Source organism: Macrosteles quadrilineatus, unplaced genomic scaffold (assembly GCF_028750875.1).
Source record: "Macrosteles quadrilineatus isolate MER2022 unplaced genomic scaffold, UCM_ALF_1.0 Scaffold_8__2_contigs__length_117827958, whole genome shotgun sequence".
Lineage (NCBI taxonomy): Eukaryota > Metazoa > Arthropoda > Insecta > Hemiptera > Cicadellidae > Macrosteles > Macrosteles quadrilineatus.
In genome coordinates this window covers 94,926,004-94,953,336 of record NW_026542601.1, presented here as the reverse complement: position 1 = coordinate 94,953,336, position 27,333 = coordinate 94,926,004, and the positions used below count along the sequence as shown (strand labels likewise).

Sequence of the window (27,333 nt, the reverse complement as noted above, 5' to 3'; positions counted from 1 at the left end):
AGGTCTCGAACCGCCTGATCAAGGGTTCACATCACTTGGAACAGTTTGCGATTCGTGATTGCTACGTTTTGGTTCTAGTGGGCGATGAAAGGGATATTCAAAATCCATGAATGAAGGAAAGTCTTGCGCATCAAAGTATAATCATCATGTAATGTAAAGTTCGTATCAAGGGCATGCAGATTCACTCTATATATATTTTTAATGGTAATACGTTGCGGATACCCGTTCGTATACCTGCAGAACCTATATAGGCGATTTGCTAAACGAGGTGTTGAATAGGCTAACTCAAGTGTAAACTGGAAAATGAGAGTGCCCGAGTTATGTTTGGCCAAGAAAATCTAAATGAGACTAATTTTGCAAACAGCGAGGTCTGGATGGGTCAGTCCAAGCAGCCAGAGGCAGTGATTTAACTTGCTGTATACTTATGTTGAATATCCCGTTTGTGGTTAGATGATTCATCTTGACTCCTACAGGAATTTAAGCGCAGATAAATTACACCGAGAGAAATAGGATGAATTAGGCTTTATAAAAATACTTCTTTAGAGGAGATGTAGATGTATGTGTTATGAAACGCATTCCCTACTGCCATAACTAAGACTTGACAACAATGCGTTGGAGGGTAGACACGCATATTTGGCGCGAAACGTAACACTCTTGTGGCCTGTTCGTGACCACGTGACCGATGTGTGCAGGGAAACCATTCTGTTTCCGGCGCATTTCCGAGGCTATGTTTCCGCTTCCGGTTTACCTCATTTTCACGCCATAACTTGTACAAATTACATTCGCGTCTTCAAACGTGCGAGAAAGTGGATTCACAAAGAGATGTTACGGTAATTGACAGTAATTTGTTGGCTTGTTTTATAAATTGCAGACACACAAATGTAATGAAGCATGAATAGACTTGAGTGCTAATTGGACACTCTGAGGTACATTTTGAGTGACGGTCTGCTGATTTGGAAAACAACTCTAAAACTCTTAGAGAGTTGGGACGTGATAAAAGGACGAACAAATAAACTGAGATTTCATGCAGTTGCCCTTCATTGGACGTTCAAATGTTACCTTACTGGGTCACTGACCCAACCATTTCTAAACACAGAGTATATTCACTTCATACAAAACTTGGTGGACATATTTAACATGGCTTAATCATAATCTAACACCTACTATTAAAAGAACTAAGAAGTATTGTTTTTCTTGCAGAGCTGACGCTATCATCTGAACTTTTTTTCATTGAAAGTCAGTACTGTATTTCCCAATACCTTCGCATACTCATAATCGCCACTCGACACTGACTGGGGTGATTATTTGCATGCGAACAAAGAATCACTTTCACCCTCGGTTCCCGGAATTTCTCTTTTCTCGGCTGATTAGTAACGAAAGTGCCTCGGTTCACGACCCTCGGTTGGCCAAGGGACCCGAGCACTGGCAGAGTGACTCGCATTGTGAAGAAGTAGAAAGTTTGGCTATGGATTGGTTCAGAATATATGTCTTGTGAGATATTTCATCTGAATTGGTGTTCATCGAATGAGTCAATTTAAATGCTGTTGAAGGAAAATGGAACATTTCATTGGTTATCAAAGCACGATTTGTCTAGAGGTAGTCCATCCCCTGTGACTAGATGGTTGGTGGTATTGCAGAGGTCAAAAGGTGTCTAAAAGTGTATCAGAAGCTGAGAGGCACATCTGCTGTTCAATTCATCTAGATGGTTGGTGGTATTGCAGAGGTCAAAAGGTGTCTAAAAGTGTATCAGAAGCTGAGAGGCACATCTGCTGTTCAATTCATCTAGATGGTTGGTGGTATTGCAGAGGTCAAAAGGTGTCTAAAAGTGTATCAGAAGCTGAGAGGCACATCTGCTGTTCAATTCATCTAGATGGTTGGTGGTATTGCAGAGGTCAAAAGGTGTCTAAAAGTGTATCAGAAGCTGAGAGGCACATCTGCTGTTCAATTCATCTAGATGGTTGGTGGTATTGCAGAGGTCAAAAGGTGTCTAAAAGTGTATCAGAAGCTGAGAGGCACATCTGCTGTTCAATTCATCTAGATGGTTGGTGGTATTGCAGAGGTCAAAAGGTGTCTAAAAGTGTATCAAAAGCTGAGAGGCGCATCTGCTGTTCAATTCATCTAGATGGTTGGTGGTATTGCAGAGGTCAAAAGGTGTCTAAAAGTGTATCAGAAGCTGAGAGGCACATCTGCTGTTCAATTCATCTAGATGGTTGGTGGTATTGCAGAGGTCAAAAGGTGTCTAAAAGTGTATCAGAAGCTGAGAGGCACATCTGCTGTTCAATTCATCTAGATGGTTGGTGGTATTGCAGAGGTCAAAAGGTGTCTAAAAGTGTATCAGAAGCTGAGAGGCACATCTGCTGTTCAATTCATCTAGATGGTTGGTGGTATTGCAGAGGTCAAAAGGTGTCTAAAAGTGTATCAGAAGCTGAGAGGCACATCTGCTGTTCAATTCATAACTAGAATGCTAGGCTGAAATTAATCGCTAATGTGTTTTGCGATTAATCATCCCATTTTATGTGGTTTGGATAGAGTTAAAATGATGGAGCACTGTAGCAGTTTTAGGTTTTAGTATTAAGTTAAATTAAATGGACTGAACAAAGAAGGTTTATGTATTCACGCCAATTCTGATAGTAGATTAGTATTTTTAACACCACAAAAATCATGTGTACAGTAAACAAAATTTTAAAAGTTATGTGTACATCTCTAAAAACTGGTCCATAATTTTACGAACCAAGCTACTCTCTATGCCTGTTGAGTAGAGTCTAATAAGTTACATTTCGGTCAAACTATTTGGGTAGAGGAGTGGGCTGTTATAATTTGTTTAACAAGAATTTAAATTTGAGGTATATTGAAGTATTTTAAGTGTATGCCGTATAAGGTTTTCCGTCATGGCATTCACAAAGTGCATTGCTCAGTTTTTGGAATTGATTGCAAAACGGGGAATCTTATTACTACGACCAATCTTCTGAATAACATTGCGCATCAATGTTTCTGAGAAATTCTTATATTTTGTGTTTGCTCAAAGTTCATATTGTCAGCTGGTCAGGTGAAGTTCTCGAATGTTAGGAAAGAAAAGTCTCGACTCAACTTGTGGCTTAGCGCCAACATAGCAGTTTCTCTTGTGTAATTGAGATGTGTAGGAGTAGAAACCCGTATAAAGGACAGTTTTATTGAATAGTCTAGAATCGTACCTATGAAAAACAAGTGGAATAATTTATACAGAATGTCCTCGAGTTGTACACTGACCTTTAAAGGCATCATTCCTGGACCTAAGACAAACTAAAATATCACGTAAAAAGTAATTTTATGTAATTTTGGTGTCATCACGGTTAGAATGCTGTTAGCTAAAACAATCAGCTGTTTTAATTCTAGTTACCCAATCAGTGCAAATGTTGTACCACTGACCAGGGAATAAAAGAGTTGTACACATCATATTAAAAACGGGGATTTTCCAATTAATTTTGTTTACAGAATTTCTTGAATAAGCTGTCATTAGAGTTTAAATAAAACTGTGCAGAAGTTTTGTTTACAAGTGTAACTTAGTTTTCATGTTATTTTAAGTTTAATAGTTTTAAACGGCCACTACAGTATTTTAAAACCAAACATGATTAAAACACAATATTTATACTCAAAGTAGGTTGTCGCGTTACTATTCTGTCTACCAAAATTTAATTTACTACCAAAATCCGTTAGCAAATAAAAAATTATTGTGGGAAAAAAATTAAGACTGCATGGTTATCTTTTGTGTTTGGGAAATTTCGCGATATTTTTTTTTACCAGTAATGATACCTTAAGAGTCTTCCGTAGTGGAAGCCATGTTGGATTTCTTCCCCATAAGAACAATGTTAACTTTGGGTCCAAATATCTCATCAGCAAATTGTCATATAATTATGGATAAGGAGTTAAATTTAAGGAATTGCGGTCCTCTAGAGATTGACGTTTTTTATTTCACAATTTTTAATTTTTATAATGAATAATTGATTATTAATTAGCTTAAAATTAAGCTAATTATTGAAAGGAAATGAAATGGATTTTCGAAATTCAAAAACCTCAGTCACGATTCTATTAAGTTAAAAATACAAATTATAAATTTCAAAGCTATATCTTAACAAATAACGCCGTTACGTGTCCACAAATGATGCAATTCTAACATTGTTCATATGGGGAAGAAATCCAACATGGCTTCCACTACGGAAAGTTCGGTAGAGTTTGGGGTCACCCTCTGTATTTTCATTTAAGAATGTCTGTTCAATCATAAGACCTAGTATACTGTATCAAAGAGACTTTTTTCGGAGCAGTTGCAATTTTTCACAATAGAAATTTGGTAGAAGATATGGGGATCAACCAGTTTTAAAAACTTTTTAGATGAATTCATTCAACTACATTAATCTACAGTATTTTAGTAATTTCTGCATTTAGCTCTACGTTTGCATTTTGTATGGTATTTTTGTGCTTTTTGCGTTGTAATCTCAATTTTTGCTATTTTAGTAAACATTTTCCAAGATCTGTTGCGTGTTCCAGTTATTCCCTCTCATCGGCAGATATCAGTTAGGTCTCCCTACAACATCGCATTTGGTGAGAAATTAGCAACTTTTACCCATTTTCCTCTTAGAGCGAAAAGTTTTTTAGACAGCCGTAGAATTTTTCGTTTCAAACCGTAGATATTTTTATTTTGTTGGTAAAACGACACATATAAATAAACCAGACACTCATTTTGCTTCACTGCATGATCATAGTTTTTTTTTTTTTTTATTTGAGAAGGTCAAATTTCAATTTAACCTTGTGTAATGTCACGATTCTAGGTACTTCGGCAAACCGGGAAAGAAGGTAATGTTTATCTGAAGCTTTGTACATATGCCTTTATCTATCAACGATATTTTTAAATTTTAAGATACTGTTTATCAGGCTTAAACATTGAATTTAGCAAGAACGAATATATTTCTAATGGAAACAGTTTTTCAGTCTATTACTCCAAAACAGGGTTCATCTATTGAAGTGTTTGTTTTAAAATTACATGTTTTTAGAGCATTGCAATAGCAAGTTGCTAGAAACTATTGCAATTATCAATTTAAAAATATATATTTTATGGTAAAGCGATTTAAAATCGAAATACTGTAGGCTTTTCTCATTTGATTATTGATAACTCGATTAAGTATTTTAAAAGTCTCGTGTTTTTGTATCTATTTTGATTATGTATACAGTTTTTATCTATCGGTTTTCGTTAAACTTAGCTTATAAAATATAGGTATAAGATGTTAGTAATTGTATTTATTTATTTAACAGTGTAAGACAACAAAAACTGAGTCCTATCATCTAAAATACCTCAAATAATCATAAAGGTTAAATGGTGTATAGAAACAAGACATCTATACGGAAATTCGCTTAGGATTATTATACTTACACACCAATTTTAACTATCTTGAGTTCCTATTCAAAATAAGAATTTTTTAATTCTGCGTTCATAAAAATGTTTCCCATATATTCAAATTTATAAGAATAAAATGTAAACTTATAAACTTAAAACTGACTCATTTGTTGAAGACGTTTTACCGGGTTTAGATGTATTTCAATTGCTGATCGGACTACTGAAGCAACGATACGAGTTATCTCTTCCCCCTCCACCGTTCTCTATTCAACCCTCTGAGACGATCGTTTCCACTCTGTTAACTTTTAATTGATCTACTCAACGTACCTCAGCCTAGATTGATGAGCGGATGGACACTCATACCATTTTGTATACAGTCGTTGATCACTGAGTTCATAAACAATTGATCAAAAAACACTGTGTACATTTATAATTTTGTTAATATATATATTGTGTGTGAGATTATGTTGGTTATCACATAATCAAATGATTAATCTAGTTTTAGTCAGTTGGAAAATTATAAACCAGTTGATTTTCATATGTTTATGGGGAATGTCGCATGTTGACATTTGCAACAATCGTGGTAGAAAGAATATTACGTATTGTATAATTGTGTACCAGATTACCGATAAAACCCCTACTACGGCTTCACAATTTATTGAAAAATTGAGTAATTATAGAAGCTCTCCTTGCTATTAGTTTTTTTCATCATGGCTATTTACCCATAGTTTGTTAAAAGTATTTCTATATTTGACCAACATCGTCCTCTCCCTAAGACTGGGGAGCAAAAGTCATAAAACAATAAATGAACCAAAAGCATGATGAATCCAATTATATTTTTTTTTGCGTTAATAGAAAATCGTATCTTGTACATGTAATATTTCTTACAAATTTATTGTTAATGAAGTTATTTACATTGTTGCACTCATGAGGACTTAAAGAAGTCCTTTTATGCTATTCACCCCCACTTACATTAGGCTTGAGTTAGGTTAATTAGTTTGGGACTGCACTAAGTTAGGTGAAAACGTTGACTAAATATCACAATATGTATAGCAGTCAATATACGGTTAATATAAAGTCAATGGTAAAACATAATGCGGAATCATAGAATCTTTTGATAACCCCATTTAGAAAAAAAAACAACTATAATACTGAACAATAACTTAGAAAAATAATAAAATTAGTGTTTCTTTTGGAGGCATGGTCTATCCAATGTAGACAAGCATCTAAATACACTGTATACCATACTGTATCGCTTGCGCCACATGTACGGTGATGAGTGAACAGAAAGTATTACAACCAGAGATGAATTAACGGAAAACATCCCGTACGACATGATAAACGACACCTCAGACATTAAATACCACGTCAAGATCCGTTGGCCAAGACATGTAGCAACTCGGTCACAGCAACCGTTGCAACAATGGTTGCTCCTACTGCTAGGTGTGGTAACATCATTGTTATGGTTGCGGTAACCACTACTACCGCTACCGTTGTCTGTCTGTCTGTATTGTTTGTAAACACTCGTGCTGATGCCATATACGATTACGAAAAGTTTTTTGTCACTGTTAATCCATTCTTAAGTAAGTTGCTATTATTTTACATCGCCAGGTGTCACCTACCATCGCTTGAAACGTTACAAAATTGCAGATCTTCGTAGAAAAGTGAACCTAGATAAATTTTCGTGGTTTGCAATCCTCAGGACAGGCAGAGTGTGCTCTAGTTTATCTGAACGTCCCACTGGCCCTCTAGCATTCTCAGTCCACCAGCTACAGAGACACTACTGTACTCAGGACGTGGTGGTTGTGTAGTGAGGTAATATAGTCAGGAGAACACCGTGACGTGAGCGTGCTCTATTATATCTGAACGTCCCACTGACCCTCTAGCTTTCTCAGTCCCCCAGCTACAGAGACACTACTGTACTCAGGACGTGGTGGTTGTGTAGTGAGGTAATATAGTCAGGAGAACACCGTGACGTGAGCGTGCTCTATTTTATCTGAACGTCCCACTGACCCTCTAGCTTTCTCAGTCCCCCAGCTACAGAGACACTACTGTACTCAGGACGTGGTGGTTGTGTAGTGAGGTAATATAGTCAGGAGAACACCGTGACGTGAGCGTGCTCTATTTTATCTGAACGTCCTACTGACCCTCTAGCTTTCTCAGTCCCCCAGCTACAGAGACACTACTGTACTCAGGACGTGGTGGTTGTGTAGTGAGGTAATATAGTCAGGAGAACACCGTGACGTGAGCGTGCTCTATTTTATCTGAACGTCCCACTGACCCTCTAGCTTTCTCAGTCCCCCAGCTACAGAGACACTACTGTACTCAGGACGTGGTGGTTGTGTAGTGAGGTAATATAGTCAGGAGAACACCGTGACGTGAGCGTGCTCTATTTTATCTGAACGTCCCACTGACCCTCTAGCTTTCTCAGTCCCCCAGCTACAGAGACACTACTGTACTCAGGACGTGGTGGTTGTGTAGTGAGGTAATATAGTCAGGAGAACACCGTGACGTGAGTGTGCTCTAGTTTATCTGAACGTCCCACTGACCCTCTAGCTTTCTCAGTCCCCCAGCTACAGAGACACTACTGTACTCAGGACGTGGTGGTTGTGTAGTCAGGTATATAGTCAGGAGAACACCGTGACGTGAGTGTGCTCTAGTTTATCTGAACGTCCTACTGACCCTCTAGCTTTCTCAGTCCCCCAGCTACAGAGACACTACTGTACTCAGGACGTGGTGGTTGTGTAGTGAGGTAATATAGTCAGGAGAACACCGTGACGTGAGTGTGCTCTAGTTTATCTGAACGTCCCACTGACCCTCTAGCTTTCTCAGTCCCCCAGCTACAGAGACACTACTGTACTCAGGACGTGGTGGTTGTGTAGTTAGGTAATATAGTCAGGAGAACACCGTGACGTGAGTGTGCTCTAGTTTATCTGAACGTCCTACTGACCCTCTAGCTTTCTCAGTCCCCCAGCTACAGAGACACTACTGTACTCAGGACGTGGTGGTTGTGTAGTTAGGTAATATAGTCAGGAGAACACCGTGACGTGAGCGTGCTCTAGTTTATCTGATCGTCCTACTGACCCTCTAGCTTTCTCAGTCCCCCAGCTACAGAGACACTACTGTACTCAGGACGTGGTGGTTGTGTTGTCAGGTAATATAGTCAGGAGAACACCGTGACGTGAGTGTGCTCTAGTTTATCTGATCGTCCTACTGACCCTCTAGCTTTCTCAGTCCCCCAGCTACAGAGACACTACTGTACTGAGGACGTGGTGGTTGTGTAGTGAGGTAATATAGTCAGGAGAACACCGTGACGTGAGTGTGCTCTAGTTTATCTGAACGTCCCACTGACCCTCTAGCTTTCTCAGTCCCCCAGCTACAGAGACACTACTGTACTCAGGACGTGGTGGTTGTGTAGTGAGGTAATATAGTCAGGATAACACCGTGACGTGAGCGTGCTCTATTTTATCTGAACGTCCCACTGACCCTCTAGCTTTCTCAGTCCCCCAGCTACAGAGACACTACTGTACTTAGGACGTGGTGGTTGTGTAGTGAGGTAATATAGTCAGGAGAACACCGTGACGTGAGTGTGCTCTAGTTTATCTGATCGTCCTACTGACCCTCTAGCTTTCTCAGGCCCCCAGCTACAGAGACACTACTGTACTCAGGACGTGGTGGTTGTGTAGTGAGGTAATATAGTCAGGAGAACACCGTGACGTGAGCGTGCTCTATTTTATCTGAACGTCCCACTGACCCTCTAGCTTTCTCAGTCCCCCAGCTACAGAGACACTACTGTACTCAGGACGTGATGGTTGTGTAGTGAGGTAATATAGTCAGGAGAACACCGTGACGTGAGCGTGCTCTATTTTATCTGAACGTCCTACTGACCCTCTAGCTTTCTCAGTCCCCCAGCTACAGAGACACTACTGTACTCAGGACGTGGTGGTTGTGTAGTGAGGTAATATAGTCAGGAGAACACCGTGACGTGAGTGTGCTCTATTTTATCTGAACGTCCCACTGACCCTCTAGCTTTCTCAGTCCCCCAGCTACAGAGACACTACTGTACTCAGGACGTGGTGGTTGTGTAGTCAGGTATATAGTCAGGAGAACACCGTGACGTGAGTGTGCTCTAGTTTATCTGAACGTCCTACTGACCCTCTAGCTTTCTCAGTCCCCCAGCTACAGAGACACTACTGTACTCAGGACGTGGTGGTTGTGTAGTGAGGTAATATAGTCAGGAGAACACCGTGACGTGAGCGTGCTCTAGTTTATCTGAACGTCCCACTGACCCTCTAGCTTTCTCAGTCCCCCAGCTACAGAGACACTACTGTACTCAGGACGTGGTGGTTGTGTAGTGAGGTAATATAGTCAGGAGAACACCGTGACGTGAGTGTGCTCTAGTTTATCTGAACGTCCCACTGACCCTCTAGCTTTCTCAGTCCCCCAGCTACAGAGACACTGCTGTACTCAGGACGTGGTGGTTGTGTTGTCAGGTAATATAGTCAGGAGAACACCGTGACGTGAGTGTGCTCTAGTTTATCTGATCGTCCTACTGACCCTCTAGCTTTCTCAGTCCCCCAGCTACAGAGACACTACTGTACTCAGGACGTGGTGATTGTGTAGTCAGGTAATATAGTCAGGAGAACACCGTGACGTGAGTGTGCTCTAGTTTATCTGAACGTCCTACTGACCCTCTAGCTTTCTCAGTCCCCCAGCTACAGAGACACTACTGTACTCAGGACGTGGTGGTTGTGTAGTCAGGTAATATAGTCAGGAGAACACCGTGACGTGAGTGTGCTCTAGTTTATCTGAACGTCCTACTGACCCTCTAGCTTTCTCAGTCCCCCAGCTACAGAGACACTACTGTACTCAGGACGTGGTGGTTGTGTAGTGAGGTAATATAGTCAGGAGAACACCGTGACGCGAGTGTGCTCTAGTTTATTTGAACGTCCTACTGACCCTCTAGCTTTCTCAGTCCCCCAGCTACAGAGACACTACTGTACTTAGGACGTGGTGGTTGTGTAGTGAGGTAATATAGTCAGGAGAACACCGTGACGTGAGTGTGCTCTAGTTTATCTGAACGTCCCACTGACCCTCTAGCTTTCTCAGTCCCCCAGCTACAGAGACACTACTGTACTCAGGACGTGGTGGTTGTGTAGTGAGGTAATATAGTCAGGAGAACACCGTGACGTGAGTGTGCTCTAGTTTATCTGAACGTCCCACTGACCCTCTAGCTTTCTCAGTCCCCCAGCTACAGAGACACTACTGTACTCAGGACGTGGTGGTTGTGTAGTGAGGTAATATAGTCAGGAGAACACCGTAACGTGAGTGTGCTCTAGTTTATCTGAACGTCCTACTGACCCTCTAGCTTTCTCAGTCCCCCAGCTACAGAGACACTACTGTACTCAGGACGTGGTGGTTGTGTAGTGAGGTAATATAGTCAGGAGAACACCGTGACGTGAGCGTGCTCTAGTTTATCTGAACGTCCTACTGACCCTCTAGCTTTCTCAGTCCCCCAGCTACAGAGACACTACTGTACTCAGGACGTGGTGGTTGTGTAGTTAGGTAGTATAGTCAGGATAACACCGTGACGTGAGTGTGCTCTAGTTTATCTGAACGTCCTACTGACCCTCTAGCTTTCTCAGTCCCCCAGCTACAGAGACACTACTGTACTCAGGACGTGGTGGTTGTGTAGTTAGGTAATATAGTCAGGAGAACACCGTGACGTGAGCGTGCTCTAGTTTATCTGAACGTCCCACTGGCCCTCTAGCTTTCTCAGTCCCCCAGCTACAGAGACACTGCTGTACTCAGGACGTGGTGGTTGTGTTGTCAGTTAATATAGTCAGGAGAACACCGTGACGTGAGTGTGCTCTAGTTTATCTGAACGTCCTACTGACCCTCTAGCTTTCTCAGTCCCCCAGCTACAGAGACACTACTGTACTCAGGACGTGGTGGTTGTGTAGTTAGGTAATATAGTCAGGAGAACACCGTGACGTGAGTGTGCTCTAGTTTATCTGAACGTCCTACTGACCCTCTAGCTTTCTCAGTCCCCCAGCTACAGAGACACTGCTGTACTCAGGACGTGGTGTTTGTGTAGTGAGGTAATATAGTCAGGAGAACACCGTGACGTGAGTGTGCTCTAGTTTATCTGAACGTCCTACTGACCCTCTAGCTTTCTCAGTCCCCCAGCTACAGAGACACTACTGTACTCAGGACGTGGTGGTTGTGTAGTGAGGTAATATAGTCAGGAGAACACCGTGACGTGAGTGTGCTCTAGTTTATCTGAACGTCCTACTGACCCTCTAGCTTTCTCAGTCCCCCAGCTACAGAGACACTACTGTACTCAGGACGTGGTGGTTGTGTAGTTAGGTAATATAGTCAGGATAACACCGTGACGTGAGCGTGCTCTAGTTTATCTGAACGTCCTACTGACCCTCTAGCTTACCCAATTTTCTTCTCATTTATAATACAATTTATAATGTAGTTGGTACGTAGGACTCAGGTGATTTTTTTTTTTTTTACTAGTTGTAGGCTAAAAATAGTTTTTTTTTATTCTCTCTGTTTTTCCGCCAAAATGTTTGTCTGTTAAATTCCTTTAAAATTATGTATAACATTATAATACAACATTATGTAAACATTATATGTTTACATTTGAAAATGTCGAGATTCGAACTAGTAACCCTCAGTTTTTGGCACATCCTGTATCGGAAAAAAGTTAAGAATATTTTTATGCAATTTCTTGGGGTCAATTTAGCGGGAAATAATGTATTTCATACTTGTACGTTAAGCCGTTTTCCGTAATCAATTTAAGACACCTTACGTGGGACACCCTGTATAATCCAACTTCATAATTTTTCTCTTTGATATTAGCAGTTTGTTGTCTTCAAGCAATCTTGAAAGGATAGAACAGGTACCAGGACTCAATGTTACTATTATACATTACTTCTATACTATTCAAATGTTACTATTCAAATAACGTCTGGTTAACCCGGAGGCGCGGTAGCTTTCTAATGCAAATCAGTGCCAATAAAAGTGGAGATTGTCGATAGCAATTTGTGGCATATGTAGGATAGGCCAACAGCTGGACAACAGTTAGACTGGCCCAGCTGATCTCGAGAACAGCTGACAGAACAGCTGACCAGCGAGTAGCGAGAGATTACTTTACCTGAGGACGGGATCAGATTCCAGATCCCGAAAGGTTGTGCGTTGTTTTTTTTACCATCGTGATGGAAAATGTCCCCATTAAACCTTTGAACAACATTACTTGACAAATGGCACAGAGTCTTGAGAGCTTGTGTTAAAAATTGGCGATTTGGTGCTGAACAAATTTGTTTAACAAATATTTAATTTAATTAATTAGGGGTTTTTATTACTTTGCTCAATTCTAGGATTTAATCAGTCAATCCCAAGTTACACACTTATACTGTTGAAATTGGCTAAAATATAGTACTGAGGAATTACAATATATTTAATCAAAAAACAATAAATGTTAATGTTAATGCATCTCAAAAGTTGAAGCTTTTTTCCAATGGCGATTGACTATTTAAACTATACATTTTAGCTTCGTCAACGTTTTACAACCTAATAATTTAAATGTTTCCTATATATAATTATTTGTCAAAATTAATGGCAGGAATTAAGTTTGCAGCACACCATTCCAAGTTCTTTGAACTCTTTTCTTTGACGGATGCCAATTTGAGGTCTTACTTAGCCGAGTAATTGACATTCCGAGTGAGTTCACTTTGGAGACGGCGAATTACCGGGGATTCCCGACCCAACTTTACCAATTACTTTGGGCAAACGGTGTTACCGTCTTTAGCAAGTAATATACTTTATATTATTCAATAAGAATTAGAAATACATTTTTTAATCGTGTAAGGTTTATGAGAAAGTTGTTCGAAGCATGGTCATTTTTAAAGCAATCCGTTTTGTCGGTACTATGTTTAAATATTCAAGATATTAAAGGGAAATCACTGATTCCCAAATGCATTTTACACACGATTATTTACTATTTATTAAGCACACGATGAATTCACATGTATTTTACTACTAGCTGTTACCCACACCTCCACCCCGTTTTACTACATGAACGTTATTAATTAATGAACGTTGGTTATTAATAAAACTATTGATTGGTTAAGTTAAGATGAAATAAACAAAACAGAATACAGTAATGGTAATACAAACAAATAATAACAGCTGAGGTATTTTTAACATTAGGTTAATGGAAAGTTCCCTTTGGAAAGCAATTATATAACATAAGCTATAAGCTTATAAGCTGTTGTATAGGACAATTTATGAAATAATGAATAATTTTGCGCAAGGTTTCTCGTCATGACGAACATTTTAAGTATATGGTTTATGGGGGTGTGACTTGTAGTTTTCTCAAAAGTTCATGGGTACTTTTGGCTTTATATATAGATAAGCTATAACTAGTAAAATACGGGATCTTATCCCTTCAAAAATGTGTAGGCTACATTATTATTGTTGCCATGCTGAGAATACTGGACCAATTGAAGTGAAATTAAAATCTATCAGGGGTTACATTGTAGGTATTTTTCATCAATAAATTCCCTTAGGGTTTCATTTCACCCTACTGTAAAAAAGGTAAAGACTTGTAATACTTTCCAAAATGTATTGATCGTGTGTGATTGTTTTAAACCAACAGACAATTTTATTACATGAATACTATGTATATTGTCCACATTCTATCTAACATCGTAGTCAATCAAATCCACGCATTGCTATTGCCACAAATACGTTGGATCTAAATAAATGTACATTGGCATTACTGATTACATTCGATCCACTGTGGCCGTTTCTGCGGGGTCGAGCCATCAAAAGATGAACGCTACATAATCGCTCCACTTTAAGACGGTTTATTTTTCCATCGTTTATCTCATAACGTTTGATGAGCGCAATTTGAGTTTGGGCCGTAACCAGCCGCGCGGGCATCACAAGCAACCGGTAAAGGGTCCTCAGCAGTGATTCACACAGCGAGCACGGTGGTCTGCTCTGCACGGTGGTCCATGGCCAGCGGCCGCCGAGGAACATGACACGAGAGGAATCCGGTTACAAAGAACAGTTCCAAGGTGTAACGGTTACTAAAGGAAGATAGTTACAAAGAGCAGTTCCAAGGTGTAACCGTTACTAAAGGAATATAGTTACAAAGAACAGTTCCAAGGTGTAATCGTTGCTAAAGGAATATAGTTACAAAGAACAGTTCCGAGGTGTAGTCGTTACTAAAGTTATCTGGTTACAATTAACAGTTGCAAGGTGTAATCGTTGCTAAAGTTATCTGACAACAAATAATAGTTCAGAGGCGTAGTTGTAACTACAATCTGGCAATAGGGCAACAAAGATCAGTTCCGAGGTTATCTTTACAAAAGTAATTAAGTTCTAAAAGCAGTTCCAAGGTGTAGTCGTTACTAAAGGAATCTGGTTACAATGAAAAGTTACAAGGTAAAATCGTTGCTAAAGCTATCTAGCAACAAAGAATAGCTCAAAGGTGTAGTTAGTAGTAACTAACTACAGTTTTCTGGCAACAAATATTGGTCCCGAGGTAATCTTGACAAAAATAATCAAGTTACAAAAAGCAGTTCCGATGTGTAGTCGTTACTAAAGTAATCTCAATCTGGTTACACAGAGCAGTTCTGATGTTGTTAAGTTGTATCCTTGACTATTTATAGGAGACATTCCATTCCCATGTCAAAGTTGTTGCCAATTTTGGAATAAAAATAACCTCAATTGAATTGAGTGCGCAGAAACCAATTACTGTTTTTTTGGAATAGGCAAACTTAAACAAAGCAAAGCTGAAAGGACAAACTAGCTGTTATCGTGGCATCTTTGATGGTACATCAACTATCTGTATTTGCCTAACTATGCGTGTGAAGCCGAGAAAATAGAAGTTTTTCATAAATTTTAGAATTTTATCAGCACACGCTGTGATTGGCTCATTCAGCTGGGTGGGATTTAATTAAATATCAGCTACATGTGACCAATGTAGTGGGATGTTGATTTGTACCAACAAAGCAATGCTTGTATAGTTGACGAATACATGACAAGCCAAATGTAATCAGATTGTCGCCGCCTTGTCACTGGTTAGCGAAACGGGTTTAACATTACAAATTTTGGGATGGAACAGGTTATTGAATAAAACTGGTTTTGTTCTCATGTAAGATGATGTAACAAGTTCCAGTGATTGGGATTGAATCCGTCCCATCTTTCCTTTTAGGGATCCAACCGGTTTCGAAGAAATAGGTTATGTGACATCATTCGCATTAACTTCTAGCGACTGTCTAAGCTCATTAGAATTGAAGCAGTTCTTTGGTTGTTTTTTTTTTTACCAATTACCCTAGAGATGTATAAACTGTTTTTTTAATATGATTCAATCTTGGAATACATTACGAATATTAGATGAAGGCGGAAATCTCCATTGTTGGTAAAATAATACCATCGAATGTTTTATTTTATACAGACCATGATATTTTCTCCTCTGAGGTCAACGTGACCACGACCAGTGTTGCGATATTACCGTTGTTTGGGTGTAACGAGATGGGAATCGTATCGTTAGTTAATGTAACAGGTTACGGATGCAGTGACATTGATGGCGCTATTACCTGTAAGCAGTTAATGACGCGAATCGGTCAGTGGTAATATGGTTACTAACTTTTGAAACTGATAAAGTTTGGCAACAAAATGGAGATGCCAGTGTTGGAATTTTTTACTTTAAATATTGAAAATATAAACCTACTTTTGTAGTAGAATTGGTTTCAAAACTAAAAATGTTATTTTGAGAGGAGTTTTTAACATCATAAAAGTATTCTTTTAAGACTTTTGGCGTTTAACGTTAATACAATCAATTATACTTTTCCTCCAAGCGTTGCCCGGTGACCAGATACCACACTGTTCGACATTTGTCCTTACAAATAAATAACTCGTTTTAAATATTTTGAAGAAAATTTTGTTTTAAATATTCAAACAAAATATAATTTTAAAATTACAAAATTATTTCAGTGGGAACCAAGCCTGAACCATCGCCTTGTACCTAGATTCAGATAAGTTACCGCCTGATATCTGATAGCCAATATTCGTTCAATAGCCAATGGCCGATTTATAGCCAATCATTGTCCCGTTACAAAGCGCCGATTATATTGGGCTGTAAATGCGTCCGGCAGTACAAATGGTAGATCGCCGCAAATGGCGACTACAACAGTGTTTAAGTGCTGAATTCCATATGTCGCAAGCTAGACTGTTATTTTTTATGTATTTTGTTACACGATGAAGGATATGCCTATTTTTTTGTATATGATTGCAGTGCAATCCTCTCACCGTTTCAGATCAATCGTTCGTTCCAGGTGGAATGTAATCTTTGATACAAACATTAGCCTATGTATTATCACATTATTTATGTAGTACATTGATTTACCATCCAAGTTAATCTTTGCAAGGGTCAACAAATAAATGGTTCAAACATTAAACGCATTTTTAAAGGAATTATCGGTGATATATTACATGTAGATCTTTTAGACATATTTATCAATTATTAAAAAAGTGATATACAGAGGTTCCTCTTAACCTAGCTTTGCTCCCTAAATGAATATAGTATTGATATTTTTTTACCTACGACAGTTTTTTAAAGTAGCCGGTTCAGTTCAGTTCTTAGAATTGATAAGTTTCACATAACAGCATTGTTTACTTTCATAACAGCATAGTTTTACTGATAACAACACGGGTAACGTACCAATGAGGTTCAAGGATTGAGAGAGAAGAAGTAAAATTGTAATGATTTGAACTTTTATCAGCTGTTCAGGCCAATTTAATTGTTGAGTGGTACAATTGGTGTTTGGTACATTGTTTCGTTGCATTACTGTCAGTGGCAATGAGAGATTATAAACAAAAACATAACCTCTCTTAGAAGTTATGAGTAGTGATTTTTTAGTAATTAAAACACTGTCGTAGGTAAAGTAGTGTACGCAACTCGCGTAAATAGTGTTAACGACTCTCGTAGAATTTCTTAAAGCACTAAAAAGGTGTAAAGTTTAATTTAATATATGATCAATTGTTCTGTTAAAGCAAGTATTGAGATTCTAAAAAAATACATATACGAACCGAAGAAACATATATTCATCTATATTTAATAGTCCAGCATGAATTTTGTGATAATAAAGATTAATCGATCACAATTCTGCCAAAGAGAAAAGTATTAATTGGTCGTTTTTTGTGTGAAAATTTCAATGAATAGTCTATTGGCAGTAATAAATCATTCGGTATTGCTTTATGTTTAATTCATGTCACGACCTATTGGCCTACATCACTGAGTTCGCAGAGAGCATTAGCGTTTTGAGCATTAAAAAATCCAATCTTATTTTACTAAACTGTTCATAGTTCCGTAAGCAACTCTAATGTCAAAATTAATACATGATACTATGCGGTACTCGACGATTGAAGGCCACGCTGATGTTATTGCCTGTTCAGGGCTGGATGAGTAAGCATGAAGACTCAGTATAAATCATAAATTATGTCCAATTACATCATTAGACAAGCTCTATACGAGACTTTAAGTGCTAACGAGTTTCATTGTTTTACACAATTAAAAATATCTGTATACAACAATTTTGAATTAAAGAATGTCTATAGGCTACCACAGACTGTAAGCACATAGTCCCTCAACAGGCGGAACTCTTTCAGTGGTTTTGGTAAAGAGCAAGCATACTATTGTATATTATTTTTTGTGGATTCCAAATAAACAGTTTTTGACATTATGCCACATTATTAATTGGTGTTAAAAAGGGGTTCAAACTATGCTTTTCAGTAAAAATTGATCAGATCGGTTTCACCCCGGGCAACTTTATTTTTAGGTTATACACTATTAAATGTGAACAATGCCCTGACCTAGACAAACCTGGACTAGTGTACTTCTCATTTTCTAAATGCAATATGAGGTACCGTACAAACGAGTAATCGTCCTAATTTCCTCATAAGGCATTAACGATTAACGGACATAAATATTGTTTCCCAGAAATGTGTCACTGTTGCACACCAACAAATAACAATCCGGCATGATATGGACCAAAATCGGCTTGGCCGTTGATTCATTCGATCCAGAACCGACGACCGCTGACACATACCTACTACTTCATTCGATACTACTACTTCATTCGATCCAGAACCGACGACCGCAGACACATACCTACTACTTCATTCGATACTACTACTTCATTCGATCCAGAACCGACGACCGATGACACATACCTACTACTTCATTCGATACTACTACTTCATCCGATACTACTACTTCATTCGATACTACTACTTCATCCGATACTACTACTTCATTCGATACTACTACTTCATTCGATCCAGAACCGACGACCGCTGACACATACCTACTACTAGTGTACTAATGTGTAGTGAAATGTGTTTGTGTGAGTGCGTGTTTACTAGATATCCTCGGCACCACTAATACCTTCTGTTAAAGTCTTTAAAATCGTAGTTCTAGTATCGCATACATCATAGTCCAAACAATATCTGAGGGATTATTACTTTCAAATCACATTACCTATAAAAAAAACTGGAAAATCTGACAAAACATAGATTTTAATTAGTTTAATTCATCATAAAGTACTTCGGTGGTTTCCATTATTTTTCCCCAAATATTGGAAAGAGCGTAAACGTAAAGGTTTAATACTATCACAAAGTGGTACTTTTCAACATCGTTACCTCGTAAATTTAATTTTTGAAAATATTTGCTTACTAAGCTAAAACAATCAGTAGTATTTCTGTATTAGTGCTCTATCCCACAATTCAAAAATCAAACAAATAAATGCTCTTAATATTCATATCATTCGAGCGTCAACTCGTACATACTATTTTCATAAAACTCCCTTTTCATGCAACGTCAAAAAAGAATAACACCCAATCCAAACGCTGCTTATCACTCCGACGTTCAACTGATGTCAGTAAAAAAAGATACGTCACACGGCCAATATAATTTCAGATAATTTTATATCCACTTTGTCGCCATTAGTGAAAACTTTAAACGAGCGTTGATGTAAAACTTGTTCTCTCGATGTTTCTTGCTAACAAGTACAGGTTTACCACAACAAAGAGCTATCACAATACAATAGCACAAAATGGTTTCACTTTTACTCGTTTTGTCGTTCCCGTTGGAAAGTGAAAAGTAGCGAATCTAATGTCAGAGTTTGATAGAAACAATCACAAGGTCTGACATTGGTCATGGCCATTACTATTTCTCTCTCTCTCTCTTTGGGTGATCAGCTGTTGAAGACTGGTGAAGTTATGTTTGTCAACATTACATTAGAAAAAGCGTGCAGGGACGAAATTATTTTCTAATGTCTGTTAAGAAACAATGTGTCTATTCTATCCACTTTTTTGTATAAATAAACATTCCGTTTTATGAATCAGCTTAAGTGAATTTTAAGGTACTTGCGTGTCCGGTGTAGCGTCATGCTTTTTCTTATTTAGTTCTTGCTATTTCGAGTATACTCGAAACTTGTTTCGAAATAAAAATATGAACAAATGAAATGCTGGCTGCCCTGTAGTAGGCCTATTTAAAGGTTTATACCACTTCAGGGTAGGTTTAAGTGTACCACCTACCCGGGTAATTTTTTGGTGTATAAAATGTACACAACCTATTTATTTGACATCAGTGAAAACGTATTAACACACATCAAAATGGAATTTAAATACGGTATCACAATAGAAAAATAAATTTACTAATAGTATCCAGGTCAACGATTATAATAAACGGTGGTTGTGGTGGTAATATGAAAACATAAAGAAGCCAAAACTATTGTTCCTACTCATGGCCAAGATTGCCTGGCTGCATTGTATTCCAGCACTATTGCCCAATTTGCAAGGGATTTGAGTTATATCAAAACGTATTCTTTAAGGTGCTTACGACACAAATAATCGTTAAAAGACTATAAACAGTAGATCCGTTGTAACACCGCTTTATGTGTAGCAAGAGGATGCTATACTTTTATCAAAAAGCAAATTTATTATTGGGTGTTTTCTATCAAAGCATTATAATGATCAACTAAGGGGATAGGAAGAACTTACGTCATTATCAAAAGGCGCTTTTGACGTAGAAATACGAACACAAGCGTTCGATTACACTTACTTTTGTGAGGATAAACAAAATTAAAACATTATAGGGTATCAAAAACGACATTATTTCCGCCGAATATTTATGTAAAAGTAGATTTTAATTTGGAATGATTATTAATGGGCGAGAAGTATTTAGTCAATCCTTTGATCATTTTCGGAAAAATAGTTATTGGAGGTTCAATGTCATTGCATTTTCCAACGAGCTTGATAAACTAAACACTAAATAATTATTGGAAAATATCTAATAGACTACATATTCTTAAACTTTCTGTAGGTATGATAACAGGTATTTAAGATAAGATAACCGTCAAACCAAGTGCCTGTGATGCCATTAAACAGGAGTGCTTTAACGTTTGAAACATTTTCATGGATAGTTTCATCGGTGTCAATAGCGTTCGTTATGCTTAGTTAGATACTTAAAACGTTTTCCAAACTTATCCGAAAGAACCAATGTATAGTATTTTATTTATTAAAATATAATGAAGATAACTGATACTGTAACAAAATCAGATCCATAAATCTGAATCGTTACCTGTTCGTCTCCGAGAACAAGCAATTTATCTTTAATTCTAAGCAAAGAACTCCTTTAAAAATTTTTAAAGTTTTTTGATGATTTGAAACTGGACCCAGCTGTCTGTGATTATTGTTTTGTTATATATGGCGGGCTTATGGCCCTGGCCAAGGAATTGAGTTTGGTGTTACCTTCACTCATATGCTTAAAACACGCACCCTGGAACAACTATAAGAATAGTACATTTTAAACTATTTAGCTAACTTATACATCCACTAAGGGGTCTAAATATCACTCAAACTACCAAATAATTACAAATTGAGAACTGAACCACCAAACTAAGATTCGATTCATTACAATTAGATCCAACTATTTCATTAATAAATTTATTTCTGTAAAAACTAAAAACAATTGGTTAAATGCTAGATAACTAGCTTAGGTATGTAATCTAAGAGGTGTTACTTACCAGATGTGTACTGAGTAGCTGTCACGGCAGACGTACCAGTGTTACCACTACCAACTCCGGCCATCTACTGGAGTACTGACTCACTGACTGTAGGACTGTACTGAACGACTGAACCGAACCGACCAGGTCTACCAACCTACGGTATCAATGGGGCCTTCACTCCCTCCATTCATACCGCTTTGTTTACACCTAGAGAGGATATGGGGCAGCACGACTGAGTTTTTGTGCGGCTAGGTTGGCAGTGTTTACATTCTGGTAGTTGGTAGGCCTGGCTTGTTCTTGTTCGTTGGCTGGTTGTTCGTCATTAGGCACTCATCTTCATCCTAATTTCCTCGTTGATTGTCAATTTGCACGACTGTTCACTGTTCAGATGGTCCCTGGCGAGTTGAAGGTTTTTGGTCGCTGGGGGTTGTCGTCTCATGGCAGTTGATAGAAGGGGTTTGGTGGTTCTTTCCAACTTTCTAAAGGGCAAGAATTTGAGAATTACCTTTCTTGATGGTAAATATCTGTACCGGCTGATTTATTTTTTACTTGCGTAGATGTAAAACAGGAATTATTATTTACATTATGTTAAACGTTTACTTGGCTTACTGAAAGTGAGTGTAAAAGCCTTCTTAAAATTTCATATTGATCCAACCTGTGCTGGTCCATCCGAGGTAGACCTTTGACCCCTTGACTTTCGTCAGGAGTACCCTTCACATCCTCGTATTTATCTTGGTGATGACAATGATATTCGATGAGTCTGTGTCCGTTCAACCAGCCGCTTTTACTGAGGCTATGCTTGAGCAAGCGCTTTTGATAGTGTGCTTACATTGTCATCATCACAAGGTAGGCCCTACCCAGTATATTGAAGACCAAAGGATTCCCTGGTTAAAATCTCCCTGGTTAAAATCTGATAACTGTCTCCAGTTCACTAAAATGCAAGTTGGGTCATGAGGTCAGGTTTGTTATGATAATATCAAAAACAATTAGAATACGAGTATTCAATCAGAATACAGTACCTACATTCTACATATTTCTAATGAAATCATTCTTAACTAACCTTTTTGCTATTTGGGAGCGTGTGTCAGAAAAATCTGACCCACCTAGAAGTTATAGGAGTTTGGGGCAGCTATGGAGTTGACCCTACCTCCTATCGAAACCCCCTAGAGTGACTTCGCCATCTGTACTAAGGAGGCAAGCCATCTAAATGATAGAAGAAACAGAAAGTCATTTTTCACTTTACTTACAAAACTTGAAAAACAACTCACTACGGTACATTCTTAACTCACCCTTGACTCGTACTGTGCAAAAAATGCACAGAATTTTGACCTTGTCTCATTGTAATGATAATAAGGTGAATTAAATTCCAACAAGCACTCCGGTATTACTATTTTAATACTTTTTCTTCTGATTTGTATAGATACACACGATAAGTATAAACCACAGTCGAAGACCCACAGATTTCAATCGTGAAGAAAACTATAGGCATGCAACAGTTTCTTCATATTTGCTATGTTTACTAATAGTTTATGTTTATAAACCTTTCCACATTACTTTTGGAAAATTTGGAAACCGAATCCAAAATTTTGGTGAGAAAAATCTCACTTCTACCTCTACGTTCCGTGCACGCTCCGGGACATCCCGCAACGAGGGGCAATTCTAATCCGTTCTTCGTCATAATTAGGAACACCGCGTGGAGTTTCGCGACACGGATATCTGTCCGTTACTTTGACTCCAGCTCCTCTACCTCCACACATCCTGGAGTACAACACACTTTACCTGCCGAGTACCGATACTTTCCGACAATCCATTCTGTTCGTCTGTCAAGTTATTGTTTCCAAGATCTTACCGGCCGCCGATGTTGATGTTGTGAGGACTTGACATTGCACAAATTGTTTATTGCAGATTGATATTGAATATTTTAAATATATTATACATACTTTAATATCTACCTGCCGGTAATTTAGCACCCTTATGCATAAATGCGCATGTCTGATTATTTGGCATAATTATCCTTATCTGAAGATGAGAAAAGAAGCCAGCAGTAAGAAGTCTATTCAATTAAAAACGGCGGTCTGTTAAAACATTAATTACCCACTTAATACTACGTACCTCAACAAATAAAAAAATCTATATCATTGGAAAAACAACTTAGTCACTACAGAAGTTCACAAATCCAACATTGTGTGGTAGCTTGATCATGTTACGTTTTTCTGAACCGAAGAACGATTAACTATTGCTGGATAAAAGTAGTTTTTTTTCTTATTTCCATAGTACCTAAGCTTCTCTTGACTTGTTCGATTATTCCTGGGTAGAAGTCAATCCTTTTCCTCTATAGTGTTTTACTTCTCACGACACCGTGATGGTTCCATTCAGATCATTCTACTGTTGTATGCCGTGTACTACTTTGTCAAGGTTATAACTGGTGTTCTATTGCCACGGTTGTAGAGTTGTAGCAACTAGTCACATTGTCATTGTACAGAACAATACGAGACCTTGTATGGGTGCTGTCATGTGCATAAATAGGAAAACGACTAATCTAGCTGGAAAGTATAAACATGCTTTGCGTTGGCAGATGGGCAGATTTGGTTTTCAATTTTTTGTGTTTTCCTACCCCGTTATAAGTGTTAGAAGTCAAGTGTTCAAATCCTTGTCCTCATATTATGTAAAGTCACACTTTTTAGTAGCATCAATTGATAGCACATGATAAATGCATTTGGGACAAAATTCCAGATTGATCCAGCAACCTTCAGTGGCGAGTATTAGTACTGTAACCCATTCCTTAAGAGTTGGAAAATCCGTGTTTCAGGGCATAGTAATGCAACATCAAGCCTATTTATCTTAACTATAGTTTTGGAGGAGAGCTATCATCACCACACTACTATGCACCCAGTACCCATTGCTATGTTACGCAGTTTGGTAGAAGAAATCGGGGATTTTCGTTAAAACCCGTTAAATTTGGGAGCGTGAAGGTTATAGTAGTATGTTTTCTGTGGCATGAGCCAGAAAAATATCTATTGTATCTTCTACGATTTCTACGCGAAGTTGTATTATTCTACGTTTAGGTCTGAGGAGACATACAAACCTACTTTCTATAAGTCCACGCTCACGCTTGACCTTTTTCTGCCCCTAAACTCGCATTGCGTGATCAGAATACTTAGTTTTGTCTTATAAATCACCACAGTCGTCCTGGGTATGAATAATTCCTAAGTCTAATCCAGAGTTTAGGTACATTTCTATTCACCTCCCCACTTATAGTCTCATTATCTTCTGCCCTCCTGGTATTTCAAATTTGCACGTTCATTTTTAGAGTTAAATATTTTATGGTGTGTTGTTGCAGTGCGGTTGTTGGTATAGTTTTTCCTCAACAGAGTTTAGGTAGCAAAATTAATAAAAGCTAAAACCCAAACACTGGCAAACTTAAAAAAGAATAAGTTCTGTCGGCCGTCAAGGTGAAGTGGATGTTTAAAAGTGCTTTATATTATTAGATTGAAACTAGAAACCAACAGCGCATTAAACAAAATTCAAACAAAAAAATTATGAAATGTTATGGGGAAAATAGGGCCACACATTGAAAACACCAACCCATTTGTCCAATCTTCTAAGACTGAGCAGAATTTTGTAGGGACGAGAGCTCCGAGGTTAAAGTGAGATTCTTATGTACATAATAAAAGACAAAGGATGTAATCATGTCGCTACAATGATGCTACCTGTACAAAATGTCGCAGCTATTTAAAGCTGAAACGGAGCACCAACTGGCCAAAGAAATCTTATAGAAACCATCCGTTTTCATTCCCCCCCCCCCTGGAAATCCGATAATCCCCGATTCTCCTAGAAGAAATGAGTAGCCGAAGCCGTGTGGAGTGTAGGCCTATATAATACTCACCTTATGATTACATAATAATATTCTGAGTTTCTCAAGGTTAAACCAATTATACCTTCTGACTAACGGTCCAACTCTAAAGAAAAATCAGACGCTGTTTGATGTTTTAAACTCGGACCCAGCTGTACTTGATCATTGGGATCTTAACAAATGGTCCTAGCTAAAGAACAGGTCTATGTTAATCATTAGCAAATCCGTAATATCATTCATTCAACATTCATAATGCACTCGACTTGCCCTAAAATGCGCTCCGATTTGTGTCATTGTCATATAAGCATAATACAGATCATAAACGAATGACGTCACTGACCCGAGGGTAAACATGATTGTACTATTATTGAAGAGCTTATTCCCTTCAATTGGGAAATTCGCTAAAAGGAACTGTCACATAACTTCCAAACCTGGTGTTACATTTATAATTACAAAATCAAGAGTAACCAACACAACCATGACTCACGTGACTAGTCATATTCCGTGGGTAGGCCTATATGATCCAGGCCAGGAACGTCATTAATTTGTTTACGTTTATGATCCATACTTCTTTTCTAACATTCATGGTATAATCTTATGTGAATAGGGAACTAGTTGTGTATTAGTTTTGTGGCCCTGGGTTCAAATCCCATCAAGTACCAGTTACTTTAGCTATAATAATACCGTGCTCCTTTAGGCCTTGTTATGTTTGAAGGTTTTATAAAACAATTTCTGGCCTGATCCTAGCGTCCTAGGAGAACACAGCTGGTGGTGAGGTGACTCTACCGCTAGGTATGTCCATGTCACACCATCACCCTTGTACGTGGTCAGCTACCGCCGCAGCGGTGGCCGACGTGGGTGGGACATAGTAAATCTCGCAGCAGTTTCGCCCAATTTAGATCTTTATCGGGGAAATATAGCGCTTGTTTATTTGGACGGAGGTTCTGTCATTATAGCGCGCCGCTTCTTCCTCGCCTCTAGCGTCTTCTGCGCTGTAGGTCGTCCGGGTCACCACAGAAATGCTGATTTGTATCTTTTAATATTCTTCTGGTAAAAAGTGCATTTCATTCATTCGCTTCTTGCTTTGCCCGTGCTTTTAAAAGACCGCGGAAGAGTATGAGCATTGACTATGTATACATTCTAGCATAAATACCGGTGATTATACAATAATCAATGGTGTGAGGTAGTTTAGTTAGGTACACACTTACTACGAACACTCAATCACTCAATTGTTTCGCTCAAATTGATCATCGAGCATTATTTATTGGATAGATAGACACTGGGTTCTCAAGTAGCTAGTCATCTCATCTATCTGGGCCAGTTGTAGCATATTTTATAAAAATAGTAGTAGTTAAATGAACCAGTCACATACTGGGTTGCTGACAAAATTGGTTATCTTTTTTAAAACGTTGTTATTATGGAATATAACATGCTTTAAGTTACAATAAGTTGTTTGCCTTGGCTAGAAAGTCACTTTAAATCCTAGTGATGACATACTGTTCTAGGTAATTTCATTAACACCCATTTAATTAATTTACATTCACGTTAGTTAGTCTATAAGAATAAGATGGAAATTGACATTTTTAAGGAATTTGAAAGCAGTATTTTATACTCTTCCGGTGATAGTTAACTTATTTTTAAACTAACCTTGCTATATAAGTTTGATTAACCCTCAGTAGTAAATTTTTGCTACATATCATACTACTACACATCTATACTACTAATCAGTGGGATTGACCATTTATTATGCGGATTTGAAATCTGAAATAGATTAATTACAGTTTAATTCAGCTTAGACTTCGATTAGGCGATTTTCGATGGTACAACTACAACATTTATTTAATATAATTTTACTCATTTTAACTTGAGCATAAAAGGTTATATGGTGGTCCATTAACAAAATTTCTTTGGCTATTCTCCTTTTACCAGACCTACCAATAAATCCCCCCCCCAATAGAAAATCCTTTCCTGATTACTCCTCCGGTTTGGATGTTTTTCCAATTCACAAAGGTTTGTTGGTTTAT

The 27,333-nt window shown here is 38.2% G+C and overlaps 2 protein-coding genes across 2 annotated transcripts in view; one reads left to right on the top strand and one right to left on the bottom strand.

Annotated features, from left to right (window-relative positions):
• Positions 1 to 21,606, bottom strand: part of LOC128999322 (uncharacterized) — a 29,171-nt gene extending 7,565 nt beyond the window's left edge. Inside the window, exon 1 of the mRNA XM_054425750.1 lies at positions 21,475 to 21,606. Within this exon, the coding sequence (XP_054281725.1) occupies positions 21,475 to 21,538 (64 nt within the window). The 5' untranslated portion in view covers positions 21,539 to 21,606. The remainder of the gene's footprint in view (positions 1 to 21,474) is intronic.
• LOC129000579 (uncharacterized) overlaps positions 1 to 27,333 on the top strand; it is a 225,482-nt gene that overhangs the window by 184,378 nt on the left and 13,771 nt on the right. The gene's annotated exons all lie outside the window — the stretch shown is intronic.